Genomic DNA, 13,954 nt, shown 5'->3' with positions numbered 1-13,954 from the left:
GGGAGCGCGGCGGCGGCGGCGGCGGGCGCTCCGCCCTGCGGCTGCGGCTGCGCGGGGGGGCCGTGCCGTGCCGCCGCGGATCGCGGGAGGTGAGTGCGGCGACGGCGGGACTCCGGCGGCGGGGAGTGCCGTGCCGGCTGTGCCCGCCCCCGGAGCGCCCGCCCCGCCCCGCCGCCTCCTGAACGGGGTTTCTGGGTTGCACGTTACCCTCCCCCAGCCTCGGCGCCGAAGCCCGCCTGTCCCGGTTCCCCGGTCCCCGTCCGCACCCCGGGGCAGCGACCCCCCCCTCACCCCAGGGCCCGCGGCGGGAAGGGTGCGGGGAGCACCAAGCACGGGGAGGGGCGAGGCGGGCGGGGATGGCGGCTGCACGCCGCACTCCGGGCCCCGCGGCAGGGCACGGCTGTACCGGCGCCGCACCCGAAGCGGCCGGGCTGGGGCTCTAGGGGGTCGGCCGCCCGGCGGCGGGCGGGTGCTGCAGCCACGCCGGAAGCCACCAGGGGCGCTGCGGCGCCGGGCGAGAGGGTGGTGCTGATTGGCTGCCGGCGCGGCTATATAAGGGCGGCGCAGGCGGTGCCCGGATCTCTTCCGCCGCCATTTTCTCCCTCGCGCAGGTCTCTGCTGTCTCCGCCGCTCGCCTGAGCAGCCCCGCCGCCCTCGCCCCGCCATGGAGGACGCGACCGAGATGAGCGGCGGCCCGGAGGAGTTCGCCGAGGGCTCCAAGATCAACGCGAGCAAGAACCAGCAGGACGACGGGTAGGGCCCGGGGGGTCGCGCCTCCATCTCCCTCACCCGCCCTCCTGGGCCGCGCGGGGGAGGGGGGACGGCTCGGGTGCTGGGGGGGGCGGGGCGGGACCTGGCGGGGTGGGGCCTCCTTCTCGCCACGCCAATGGCCGCGCCCGCCTTTGTGTCCCGAGCTGGTGACCCAGTTTCCGTGGGGCGGGGGGGGGGGCGTGACGTCACCGGCAGCCTATGGAGGCGTGCGCTGCTGGCGGGCTCGGAGCGGGGGGGATGCGCAGACCCGGCCCACGTGTAACGGCGAGGCCGGGCTGGGACAGCCGCTGCGGCTGCAAGCCGAGCCGGGTGGTGGTGGCTTCCTGATCGCCTTTGGCTTGCGGCGGCCACGAGCGGGCTTGCTCCGTGTGCTACTCGTGCATTTGCACCCAGCCGTGTGTGTGTACGCGTGTGTATTTACATGTATTCTTATGTACTTCTTGCGTTTCAGGAAAATGTTTATTGGAGGCCTCAGCTGGGACACCAGCAAGAAAGACTTGACAGAGTATCTCTCTCGGTTTGGCGAGGTTGTGGATTGTACGATTAAAACAGACCCCGTCACTGGGAGGTCGAGGGGATTTGGGTTCGTGCTCTTCAAGGATGCTGCCAGCGTGGAGAAGGTGGGTGGATTTCTTGTGGATCGATGGCCCAAAGCCTGCTGGTGTCACTGTAGTGATCTGAGACTTTGTTTCCTTGTGTGCTTCTTAGGTGTTGGAACTGAAGGAACACAAACTGGATGGGAAGTTAATAGATCCTAAAAGGGCAAAAGCCCTAAAAGGGAAGGAGCCACCAAAAAAAGTGTTTGTTGGTGGGCTGAGTCCAGATACATCTGAAGAACAGATTAAGGAGTACTTTGGCGCTTTTGGCGAGGTATACTATAATGGCATATAAGAGCAGCTCTGGTTTTCAAGTGCAGTGTTGCCTCTGTTTTAAGACAAAAGAATTTGTGAGGAGAGAGCTGGCTCAGGCTTGCATAAAACTTGGAATTGTTGAAACTATATGCATGTTAATGATTCCATAGTGTTGTGATGGGCTGATTTATAGCTGTAAAAAACAGTCGGCATAGACATTGGACTGCCGAATGGTTCTGGTAGCATAAAAAGTTGTTTATAGATTTCATGCTTTATCGATAGGTACTTTTGATTTCAGATTGAAAACATTGAGCTTCCCATGGACACAAAGACGAATGAAAGGAGGGGCTTCTGTTTTATCACGTACACAGACGAAGAGCCAGTAAAGAAGTTGCTAGAAAGCAGATACCATCAAATTGGTTCAGGCAAGGTATGGAAGCTCTTGTTCTTAGCATGTGAAATAGACCATCTCTGTAGGCTTCCTGAAAGCAACTCACAAAATGGTCTTCAAATTCTTGATGAGTTAAAGAATTTCTGTCTTTACAGTGCGAGATCAAAGTAGCACAGCCCAAAGAGGTATACAGGCAACAGCAGCAGCAGCAGAAAGGAGGAAAAAGCAATGCGGCTGGTGGACGAGGAGGTGGAAGGGGGCGTGGACGGGGTGAGTGTTTTAGATGTTGAAATTAATGTAAATGCTTAAGTGTCTGTACCAAACAGGTGTTTGTAGATATTCCAGCTTTTGGGCTGCATGCAGATCCCATATTTAAATTGAATGTGGAAAGTAGCCTGTTAATAAATGGTATTTTGGTGGTTGTGATTGCTTTTGGAAGCTTAAGAATCTCTTCCTGCTCTGCTTGCATTCAAGTGGTGAAGTGGCAAGCTGGGTATAGGGTGCTTTTGTATACCCACAGTCGACAGCATAGCTAAACGGATAGTGCAGTTATCCTTTCACATGAAGGGATACACTGTTAGTTGGCTCACAGGTGAGAAACAGCTGTTGGCTAAAGAGGAAGACAGTCACTCTGCTACACCTTGCAAATAGATGAGAAGCAGTCAGCTGTTATGTTACATGTTAATGCATCTCAAGAGTCAAGCAGTCACAACCAACACAATGCAGTAAAGCTGATCCTGTGGTATAACTTGGTGTTCAGGCAATTAATGATCCAAAATGGAACTTAAACAGCAGGAGCTGCTCTAGTGCGTGCCTTCAGTGTTGTGGTGTTTTGTTTTTCCTGGCTGTCTTATGAGCAGGACTATCTGCTGTCTTTCTCTAACGTTGTTGTGGGTGGTAAGATCTTATGACACATCTCTCATATCTAAATGAGATGCCTCAATTCCTTTTAGAAAATTATTTTTCTTGGGTTCTTGGGAAGGTAAGAGGATTCTTCCAGGTAATAGTTCTGGCATAGAAAGATTGCCATAGAAAATTCGATGAAGTAGCATACAAGAGGAGTGAAACAATAAGTTCTGTAACTTAGAAATGCTATACTTGGTTTCAGGTCAGGGCCAAAACTGGAATCAAGGATTTAATAACTACTATGATCAAGGATATGGAAACTACAATAGCGCTTACAGTGATCAAAGCTACAGTGGCTATGGAGGATATGACTACTCTGGGTACAACTATCCCAATTACGGATATGGGCCGGGATACACAGATTACAGTGGTAAGTAGTTTTGATCTCATTCTAGATAATAATAGCATGCATCTTTAAACAGGGGCCTCTTATAGTAACTTGTTCTGTAACATCTCTTATTCATAACGCATGGTTCTAAAGAGTAGCCCTGTTAGTGTACTCTATGGGAACAATCTCCTTCAGAGTGTTGGATGTTAATCTTAATGCTTCTGGGTTGTTTTTTTTCCCCCCATGTTATCTACAGGTCAACAAAGCACATACGGAAAGGCATCCCGTGGTGGCGGCAATCACCAAAACAACTACCAGCCGTACTAAAGCAGTACCTAGTACTTGAGGAAACAGGTGTGTACATGAGTGCAAGGTCCACTCTAAGTATGTCTAATCTAATTTAAAGATCAATAGACAAATGAAGAGTAAAAACTTGCGTAGCATGACTTTTCCTTTAATTAAGCTTTTGTTAACTTAAAAATACTTTTTTTTTAAAACCAGCTTTGCCTACAGTGTCTATAGATCTTTAACTTTGTAAAAATGTGACTTTATCTTCTTTAGTACTTCAGAAAAACATAAGAGTTTTTCTGTTTTGCGTTGTGTACCAGGTGGTCTAGAGGAATAATTAAACTTATTAGAAGTATTAACAGGTAAAGTACTGAAATGGGTACAACTTAAGGAAAACAAGAATGTTGTCTTCTAACTCTGACATTATACCTTGTTTGTACCCGCCAGCGGGAACTTCATTGCAGGCCGTGTGTCACCCTGACCACGTCTATCTCTGGGGTCGCACGTTGCAGGCAGAGCGCAAGGCATACACCAGAAAACGCTGTCCTGTGGTATGGTCTCTTCCAACTTCATGTACCAGCGTAAAGATTAAAGTGGAAAACTTCAGACTTTGGCTTCTTTTTTTAATCTTTTTGGAGATTAAGTGTCTTAACTTAAATGGTTTTTTACAGGAGTTAAAGTACATAAATGCCTTTACAGCTTAATCATTTGGTCTTCTGTTTAGTGTTGTATTTCAATTGTGGAACCTCATTTTAAGTGTGCATTGTTTAAGATTTAATGCTTGCTTTTTTTCTTTTTATAGCTAATAGTGAAATCTGCAAACCAAAACGAACTTTTAAATCTGGAAAAACATTAAAGATCATATGCACATGGACTGTTTGAACTAAATCGACCTAACTTGTGTTTGCACAGCAGTCGTTTAGATGGATAAATAATTGGAAACCCTTTTGGCAGTGTTTCCAGCAGAAAAAAATAACTGATCCAGAGCCTGATTAATAGTCTAAATCAGATGTGTGTTCTGGAACAGCTTCCTAAATGGGCTAAATGGCTATATTTGGGAAGATAAATTAATGATGGGTAACAAAACCTCTTGTGTTACCTTAATAAATATGCATATGATCTTTAACAGTGAAGAAAGGAATATATAGAAGACTTAAAGCAGTTCATGAAAATGGACCTTTTAACGATTCTTGTAGTAACTTGCACAGATCTGACATACATTTTGTCTTGATTTTTAGGTAGAGATACTGCAACAAAGCCATCTTGCAGCGCATCGTGAGTGAATGGAGGGTGGTCTTCGTGAGAGGAAATGACTATTTTGTAAAAGACTTTTAGTGTATGACACAACTGTGTCCAACTGTACATAGCGGCTGACTAGTTTTCTTTTATGGTTTTTACTTTCTTTTTGCCATTCATGTTATGACACAATGTGGACTTGTGTTTATACAAACTTTATTTGTATAATTTCATCTTAAAGGATTCTCTAATAAATGCTTACTTAAGTGAATGTGTAGTCTTGCTGTTGGCTGTCAGCTAGCTTACAGTGCTATAACTATACTTCTATAGAAGGGCAGGTACCTTTCTGGAGATCATAAATGGCTCAAGACAAGGTTATTGTGTATACAGGTCAGCACAATCCACTCCTTTTCCTGACCTGTCTTAAGAGCACCATAGTGCCTTGAGTTTAGTATCGCTGTGGAAGATGGCAGAGTTGGTTCCTGCCAGCTGCAGAAAAGGGAGTGGTGGTCTGTGGCACAATACTGCCAATTTCATACATGTCAAGGGAGGGATCTAGAACTACTGCAGCATGTTTTTTATGCTGCTAGCTCAGCACTGCTTGAGGGGTTGGAGGGTGAGATCTGTATCGCCCTTCAAGGTTTTTCAAGCACTTAGGTTCTAGAACACTCAAGGCTAGAATTTAATTACTTCCCTAGAGCAATTGCTCCCTGTCTATTCCAATTCCAAGCAGGAGATTAGAAGTTCCTGAACTTTTGGGTCAGCAAGTAATTTCTGTACAAGTTGGGATCTATTCCTTCAAGTTAGATCCTGTCCTGGACTCAACTGGACCAGAAAACAGGTTTCCCATCTTGTATATTAGCAAGCAACATAACAAAAGCCTGAATGAATGATTACCAGAGAAGGGCAACTGCTTTAACCAGCAGGTTGTTTTCCAAATAGGAGAGCAGCTGGGATGGGTAAGTGAGCATACACATTCTGCCTCAGGCCAAAGGATTGCAGCAGTCTGCCTTAAGTTTTCTTTTTCTCAGCACAAGTATCTAGTCATGCATCAAAAATAAACCTTGCTTGTTAGAGTAAAGTGAGATGTGAGTAGCTATTTCACAGGGGAAACTGGTCTTGCAAACTTTTAAAGGGAGTAGTCTGGGTAGAGGTTTCTCTAAAAGTTTCCAAACCATAATTTCAGTGTTTTATTTGTCTCTCAGGCAGCTGGGTATTTTATTTCCTTCTGTCATACAGAAGAGCTGCATACCATAACTACTATGGGTTAAGCAGTTGCTAGATCTGGGGAGGTTCTTGTCACCTTAGCCATTAGATTGGATGAGAGAAGACTCGTTTCATCGCTGGCTACAAACTAAAGAAACAGCACATGGCTGCTGGGAGAAATCACAGTGGTATGTGACTTTGTACTCCCAACTTTTCCAAGAGTGCAGCTGAATGCAGAAGCTGTCCTTGCCAGCAGTGCCTCCGGGTGGCTGCAAGCACTGCTTTACTTTTGCCACTAGGACACGGCCTTGCTATTACGCTTGTTTGTTAATATACAAAAACCCACTTGTCTAAGAGTCAAGTTTTATTTCATCCTGTAGCAATTTATGTCTTAAATTTAAAAGCGGTTTTTTGGTTTGTTTTTTTTTTTTGGTAAAAGCTTCATTTCGGTACCTACAGGCGCTGGATGCCCCAGGGGGCGTCCACAGGTTTCTTCAAGAGCATCCACAGGTTGCGAGATGCCCAGGAGCTCAGTGCAGGCCGGCCCTGCGGGCTCGAGTCCCCGCAAAGCTCGGAGAGTCGCGTCGGGCAGGCGCCCGGCAGCTGCCGCTTGGAAAGCTGCTCCGCAGCGGCCACACGAAACACCCAAAAGTGTTGCGGTTAGCGGCAGGCCGCCCGAGTTGCGGCGCGGCGCTCACAGGCAACGGTTACCAACCGACGGCTCCAACGGCTCCGGGGACGGCGCACCCCCCGCGCCGTCTCCCCGGGAGGAGGTGTCACGTGACCGCGCCCGCCGCGCTCCTTCCGTCCGCCATTTTAGGTTGGGTCGGTGGCGGCGCCATTAAAAAAAGCGAGCGAAAGGAGGAGGGCTCGGTGCGCTTGTGCTGTCGCCGGGGCCGGGAGCGGGGCCGGGGCCTCGGCGGGGAAGCGGAAGCGGGGCCGGGGGCGGCGGGCGGTCGCCGGCTGGCCGGCGCGGGTCAGCCGCAGCGGCGGCGGCGCCATGTCGGAGCAGCAGTTCGCCATGGACTCGGCGGCGGCGGGCGCCGGAGGCAGCTCGGCGGAGCCGGCGGAGCAGCCTGAGGGGCTGGCGGGGGCTGGGGCGGGGGGCGCCGACGGGGGAGGCGGCGGCGGCGGCGGGATCGAGTCGGAGGGAGCCAAGATCGACGCCAGCAAGAACGAGGAGGACGAGGGGTGAGCGGCGGGGGCGGCGCGGGCGCCCCGCGGCTTTTGTCTTCTTGGCGGCGTCCTGCCTGGGCGGGCGGCGGGGTCTGACTCCCCTTGGCTCGGCCTGGCCCGGCGTGGCCCCGCTTGCGCCCTGTTTGTTTACTTGGCGCCGCGGCGACGTCACGTACCGGGACGGGCCAGCGGGGGCGGGCCGCCGGCGGGGCTCGTGCGGACGGCGCCGCTCGGGCACCTCCGCCTTCCTGTTTGCCGGGAGCACCGGGGCGTGAGGAGCGAAGGAGAGGCCCCCGCGGCGCGACAGTGACCGCGGCGAGCCGGCCCGCGCTCTAGCAGCGGCGGCGGGGGGCGGGCCGCTGCTCCCCCACGGAGCGGAGCGGCTCGGGCGGTAGCTGGCGGCTCACCTGGAGGCTGTAAACCTAAAGGCGACCCGGGGGCCTTGCGTGCTCTTGGCAAGTGCAGCCGGGTCGGTAACTGGTTAGCTCTTCGGCATTGCAGGGAGTCGGCGGTGATACCGTGCTCTGAGTTGGTTTCGAAATTAGCGGGAGCAGCGCTGTCAGGAGTTCCAAATGCTGCTGTCAAGTGGGGAAAGTTTCATGCCCCTGTCAACCCAAATCTCGCGGCAGTTGGTGGTGACTGGTCCTGAGGTGTACATCTGGTGTGATGTGTGCCAAACTACAAACTTCTTTTTTTGAGGATGTCTTTTCTAAAAGTTAATGTGCAGTGCATGTGTTAAGGGCTGTAACTCAGTGTAGCTGAATGCTCAGGTTGCGATCACTTAGTGTTGCCCTATGTTGCAAACATAACTAGTATGTCAGTTGTGTGTCAGTGAGAAGCATGAGGCACCTTGACTTCTTCCTGCGCTAAACCATTCCTCCTCTTCTCATGAAACTTGCTGTGAGGAAGGTTGATTTAGGTGATAGCTTAAGAATGAAGGTAGCTTTTAATCTTCTAAGGGTCTCTGCCTGATGCTTGGCACGGGGCAGTGTCGCTTTCATATAGCGGGTGAAATTCACGTATAATAAATCTAGTTACAGGACAGGCTGCTGCTGGATGCTGTCTCGTGTCAGGCCAATAAGAAACTCAAGCTGCAGGTCTGTTTTTGATCAAGGCAGAAAACAAACTGGATAAAGGAACACTAGCTACTGTGTCCTGTAGAGACTTGCTGTGAAACCTTCCCGAGTGTCTTCCTGCTTCTGTAATAACCTGGGATGTTGCTGAGAGCAAGGAGAGAGAACAGGAACCTTTTTTGAGTGTTTTGCTAGGGTTAGTGAAAACTTAGAATGTTTTTCTCCCTTCTTACCTGCTCTTAATGGCTTTAAGTACCTTTGCAGTTTGCATATTTCTTTTACTTTTTGCCCTTGAATACACACCTATTAAAGGGTTTTCATGAGGAAGCCTGTCTTTTGAGTCAACACAGCCTAGAAAAAGTTGTCACTGAGTGGTGCAGTGACATTGGGCAGTGATTACATGCAGCATACATTGACTTGTAGTTTAGTTCAGTCGGTTTTTTGACCTGTCAGTTCTTATGGGTAATGCTGTACAGGAAACAAAGTGTTTTGACAGCTCTCTTGGTAGTAGAGGGAAAACAGCACATCCTTGGTAGCCACTGGATGCGGGTACATTGGTGTTTCCTTTGCATTAGGAATTAGAGACAGTGTCTTCAGGAAAAAACAGTCCGCAGGTCCTTGTACCCTCAGATCTCCTTGGTGGGAACTGTGGACTTGAGAAATCCACGTGTTGGCAACTGCCAGGCAACTTCCTGACTAGCCTGTTGGAGGAAAGCCAAAGACACTAGTCGTGGTGATGTTTATGCTCTGTTTAGCTAAGTCTGAAGTTTGAAAGCTTTCCCAGTACACTTCTGGTAACTTATTTTGGAAAACTGTATGTGCTGATGTGGCTTACACCAGCCAAACTGTGGTTTGGGAAATGTACGTATTTTACAAGCTTTTGACAGCACTGTGACATTGTACCTTAATTGTTTGTTGTGCTCATGTTTGTGTTGTAGCCTTGATCTGACCTCAGTTTTGCAGTGGAGCAGTAGTTTGTCAACTTCTGTAGTGGCAAGCTGAAGCAGTCATGTTTTGCCGCTCTGTAACTGGACTCACAGATGCAGTTATTACATGGTGGGAAGAAAATCCTTCAGAGGGCTGTCAGTTTCAAACTCGTGTTCTTGGTCTGTCATGTGCTTAGTGATATAAAGCAGGGTTTTGTATGTTAATGTTGATTCTTTGTTAATAACTATAAAACAGGGTTTGTATGTTTATGTTAATGGTTTGTTGATAACTGTAAAACAGGTGTTTTGTATGTCAGGTAGCAAGTGTATGTTTGATAGTAACTGCTAGAGTATCACTATCCCCTGTGTGTCAGAAATATGATGCTGCATCCTCTGTATGTGTTCTGTTTTGCTGCTTAAAAAAAAACCCACAAAGCAAACAAACAAACAAAAAAGAACCTTAATGATGGATGAACACAAGGACACAAAGCATCCTTTGAATTACTATCCGTACTGGTATGAGGCTGCTGTGGAGCCTCCACCAGTGTGGACCATTTTTTCCATATTGGTCCTGAAGACAATAAGATGTCACACTAGAAAGGGCTTTTGGTGCTTTGTTGAAGAGAGATCTGGAACTAATGGGAAAAGTGGATAAAGGGATGGGGAATCGGTGCTCCTGTTTATAGACATCAAGACTTTTTATAGAAACATCTGAAGCTCCTGAACCCCCTCATCTGTATGGAGGTTGGATATGTTTGTCAGAAGCTGAATGCTCTTCTTAATTCTGTAAGAGCACAGCCAATTCAACTGAGTTAGCTCACATGAGCAGCTTTTGATTTTTAAAGAGTTTGACTTGTGGAAGTACAATGTGATTGTACACAATTGGCAGAAATATTTGTATGTGTGTGCAAAGTGGAGGAGGTGGAAACATGCTACAGTGGTTTTCCAGGTTTTCTGATAACTGTGTGTGTGACTGTGGAATAAGTTGGTACAGTGAAAATGGACAAAGCTTTGTAGAAGGCGTTTTTATAGATCATAATGGATCATACTTTTTGTTTTGAGCCCGCTGTAAGATCTTCTTTATCAGTATTAGAAGACATCATCTCAAATCAAATCCTCTTTTGAATGGGTGCATAAGCCCTATGCCTAATAACTAGGAATGTTTCATTTGTGTGCGTATTGGCTTGATTTTTAGTTGATAAAATCATGACGTGTTTCCTCTTGAGAGACAGCAGTTCTTGATTTTTCTTGGGGTTTTTTTTTTTTTGTGGCTTACTAATGGGATGGGATGGTCATGATTTGATTCCAAGCTTCCAATGTGCTTTTGAAAATACAAGTCATGATCAGAGTTACCTGCTGTACACATTTGCCCAGCAACACTGGTCCTACTACTGTAGGACCTACTGTAGGTAGTATATTGGGAAGATGTTACCATGATTGTATTGGATTATGCCAGGTGTTTATATCATGTTTTTGGGAGGAAAGATAAGTTTTGACCATCCAGTACTTTGCTTTTTTACTGCTTTCTGGGGAAGGGGACTTGACTAAACTTTCTTTATTTGTTTTTGTTTACTAATATTGGCATATGTCCAGTCCAGACTAGTACATAAATGCTTCTGTTTAACTGCACTGCCTTATAAATCTATTCTGCCTGTGTTTGTTTCATCAGCAGTTGTGTGGAGGCTCCGCAGATAAGTAAATGGAATTAAGCCTGTGGTGGGGATGCAAGGAAGTAGTAAAATATCTTTTTGTCACTCTTTGTAGTTTCTTGGGATAGCAGAGTAAGCAACTGCAGCAGAAGATGCTGCAAAACTTTTGTGTACATGTAAGTCTTTATCTAATCTAGCCAGGATCATTTAAGCAAGCTCTTAAAAAGCGCAAGCCTGTGTGTGTAGTGTCACTGATAAAATTCTGCTATTCCTTTTATTAGGTAACTAAGCTCATAAAGGTTGACAGTACAGGATTTTGAGTAAGACACATTAACAGATTAATCATCTTGTCTTAACAGGAAAATGTTTATCGGCGGCCTTAGCTGGGACACTACAAAGAAAGATCTGAAGGACTATTTCTCTAAATTTGGTGAAGTTGTAGACTGCACTCTGAAGTTAGATCCCATCACTGGGCGATCGAGAGGCTTTGGCTTTGTACTCTTCAAAGAATCGGAGAGCGTAGATAAGGTAGTATTAATGTAATGAAACAACATGTTCAATTTTAGATAGCAAACATACAGCACTAAAATGATTGTATGCATAGGTGTTTGTTTGTGATCTGTTAAAGATGATTCTGGGATACATATTTAAGATGCTTATTGAAATGCTTTTTTCCTGAACCTCTTACTCATGATGCAGTGGCCAGGACGAGCAGTGATGCCCAAACTATGGCTTTGGGTACTTACAGGGGAGTGTACTGCGAGCCACTGGACTTAAGTACTTTAAAAATACTGTATATAAATGTCTGCTGCCTACTACTGTGAAAGCAGTAATTTACAAAGAACTTCAAGTCTTTGCATTCCAGAGCTGCAATGTGAACCCCTAGAGTAGAGCCAGTGGCTTTGATGGATTTGGGCTTTATCCAAGCAAAAATAAGCTGTTAACCTTTCTAAAATGCTGTTGACATAGCACACTGAAAAGTTTTCATCTTCACTGACCTTTGGTTATCTAACGTACAGATTCTTTACTTCATGAGGTTTGAGGATGGGATTGTAGCATACTTTCTGGGAAATGTTACACTCTTACCTCCCTTGGGTGATACATGGCACCAGGTGACTCTTGAAAGGCTTTGTCAGAACTGTCTATGTCGGTGGATAGTGATCAAAATCACGTAACTGTTTAGTTTTGTGCAACAAATTATTGCTGTAATCAAAGTATTGAAATTGAAGCAATAGCATTAACAAAAACTAAGTATAAAATAACTGGGCCTTGCTCGAAACATCAGTGAAACGTTTAGCTTGAACCATGAGTAAGATCGTGTTTTAATTTTCCACAGGTCATGGACCAGAAAGAACATAAGCTGAATGGAAAGGTCATTGATCCAAAAAGAGCTAAAGCCATGAAAACAAAAGAACCCGTTAAAAAGATTTTTGTTGGGGGCTTATCTCCAGACACTCCTGAGGAGAAAATAAGGGAATATTTTGGAGGTTTTGGTGAGGTATGTGGTGAAATAAACTGCTTATACTTGTAGGACTTGTTCTGTCTTCACAAATTCAGTAATAAAAAGCAGCCCCCAAATGCAACTTGTGTGGACGCTACTGTAAGTTTATTGGCCAGTGTAGCTCCATGTGTCTTAGTAGTCAGAATTTTAATAAGGGTATTAATTACAGGCTTTGAGTTGCGTAAACTGGGTTAATGGAAGGAGGAGCTGGAATAAGTCAGTCAGGAACTGATTCATGGGATGTCTGACAGTCTTGACTGGGACAGGCATGGGAGGCAATGTTTTTGAGCATGCTGCTTTGGTCAGTTGGGTGAGATGCTCTTCATCCACCCCATCTGATCTGCTATGGCACAGATTCAGATAGTTTACCTAAATTCTGTGCAACTGTAGTCTCTGTCTCTCTCTCTCCCCAGTTTTTGGTGGTGCAGATGAACAAAATATCACGGCAGTCCTTAAAAGCTGGCCTTGTATGAGCTTGGTACAGCTGCTGCTATCCTATTAGTTCTCAGATGTTGCCAGCATCAGGTCATGACAACTCTGTTGTCAGGGAATTCTGTTGTCAAATACCTGCCATCTTACTACCTTACGGACAGTTCATTCTGGACTATAGACTTTAACCGCTGTTTGCCTAGGCTGAAGTTTCGTGTGCCATATGTAAGGAGAACCTTACTCTGTGTTTGTAGTCAGGTGTAAAATTTGTTCTGTTTAACAAAAAATTTTAGCAGTGTTGTGGATGAACAGAACTATGCACTTGCACAAAGCTACATCTTTTTCATACAAAACTTGAAGGTTTAGGTCTGCTCAAGGTTTGAAACACCTAGTTACTTCAGTCTTAACTGAGTTAAAACTGAAAGTCAAACTGAAGCTATTTATCCAGCACAACTGAAATATTCTTTGTGCGCCATATTTTGTATGAGTTCCTTAACGGGCAAATGAAACTATGAGTTAGAGGAAAAAAATCTTTTACACAATTACGAATGCTATTTCTGGTGAAGGTAGTATTTGTGATGGTGATGGTTTCTAGTGATGCAAAGCCCTACAAAGGACGCACATTATCGTATTCAAGTCTAAATAATTTCGGTTAACAAATACAACCTGTTAGAAACATTTTTAAGTGACATGAATGGCAGGATAAAAGATAAAAATCCGTGTCTTCTACCAGGTTGAATCGATAGAGCTCCCCATGGACAACAAAACTAACAAGAGGCGTGGATTTTGCTTCATTACTTTCAAGGAGGAGGAACCAGTGAAGAAAATAATGGAAAAGAAATACCACAATGTTGGGCTTAGTAAAGTAGGTGGAGTTTTTCCTAGAGAAACTGAACAATGACAACAGAGGGAATTACATTATCAGTTGCATCTGTTTGGGGATAATAGTCTGAAAATACCTGTAACCATTATTTCTCAGATGTAGGCGTTATGCCTATGAAGTATTTATAGAGGTGCTAGGAATAGGTTACTGTAATCTTAACTTCTGAGTTGAGGGGATTTCTGGTGAGGTTTTGTACTGCACGCCCTGTGGGGAAATGGCTGGGCCGCAGCATATTTGTTCATTGTGAAGCTCCCACATTCTCTACCTGTGTGGTTAGAGTGCTGTGTCACTGATCCCCTGTACCAGGCTGCACCATGTTTTCCTGGTAGCTGGATCTTTG

The 13,954-nt window shown here is 46.4% G+C and overlaps 2 protein-coding genes across 5 annotated transcripts in view; both read left to right on the top strand.

The window, feature by feature from the left end:
- Positions 1-574: 574 nt before the first annotated feature.
- Positions 575-5,042, top strand: HNRNPDL (heterogeneous nuclear ribonucleoprotein D like). 2 transcript variants are annotated; one of them, XR_012995209.1, is made up of 9 exons: positions 575-753; positions 1,223-1,391; positions 1,480-1,641; positions 1,921-2,052; positions 2,169-2,283; positions 3,122-3,289; positions 3,504-3,601; positions 3,983-4,086; positions 4,774-5,042. XR_012995209.1 is itself a non-coding variant. In XM_076336977.1 (8 exons), the coding sequence occupies exons 1-7, from the start codon at positions 665-667 to the stop codon at positions 3,572-3,574; spliced, it is 906 nt and encodes a 301-aa protein (XP_076193092.1). In that variant the 5' UTR covers positions 575-664; the 3' UTR covers positions 3,575-3,601; positions 4,774-5,042. The 2 variants fall into 2 exon arrangements, 1 of the variants encoding a protein (XP_076193092.1); XM_076336977.1 differs by lacking the exon at positions 3,983-4,086.
- Positions 5,043-6,977: 1,935 nt separating this feature from the next.
- Positions 6,978-13,954, top strand: part of HNRNPD (heterogeneous nuclear ribonucleoprotein D) — a 10,455-nt gene continuing 3,478 nt past the window's right edge. For all 3 annotated transcript variants that reach the window (XR_012995208.1, XM_076336975.1, XM_076336976.1), the window contains exons 1-4: positions 6,978-7,168; positions 11,161-11,329; positions 12,138-12,299; positions 13,465-13,596. Coding sequence is in view for 2 of the 3 variants with exons in the window: in XM_076336975.1 (XP_076193090.1) it covers positions 6,978-7,168; positions 11,161-11,329; positions 12,138-12,299; positions 13,465-13,596 (654 nt within the window). In the remaining variant the exon portion in view is untranslated. The remainder of the gene's footprint in view (positions 7,169-11,160; positions 11,330-12,137; positions 12,300-13,464; positions 13,597-13,954) is intronic.

Source organism: Aptenodytes patagonicus, chromosome 4 (genome assembly GCF_965638725.1).
Source record: "Aptenodytes patagonicus chromosome 4, bAptPat1.pri.cur, whole genome shotgun sequence".
Lineage (NCBI taxonomy): Eukaryota > Metazoa > Chordata > Aves > Sphenisciformes > Spheniscidae > Aptenodytes > Aptenodytes patagonicus.
The sequence above is the reverse complement of the archived record's forward strand: the minus strand, read 5'-3'. Positions and strand labels throughout refer to the sequence as shown.

What these genes read in the sequence shown, in the direction of transcription:
- HNRNPDL (XM_076336977.1), top strand. Translation starts at nt 665, where the DNA reads ATGGAGGACGCGACCGAGATGAGCGGCGGCCCGGAGGAGTTCGCCGAG. An exon ending in ATCAAATTGGTTCAGGCAAG is followed by an intron (nt 2,053 to 2,168) that starts GTATGGAAGCTC and finishes CTGTCTTTACAG; the next exon opens with TGCGAGATCAAAGTAGCACA. An exon ending in TGGAAGGGGGCGTGGACGGG is followed by an intron (nt 2,284 to 3,121) that starts GTGAGTGTTTTA and finishes ACTTGGTTTCAG; the next exon opens with GTCAGGGCCAAAACTGGAAT.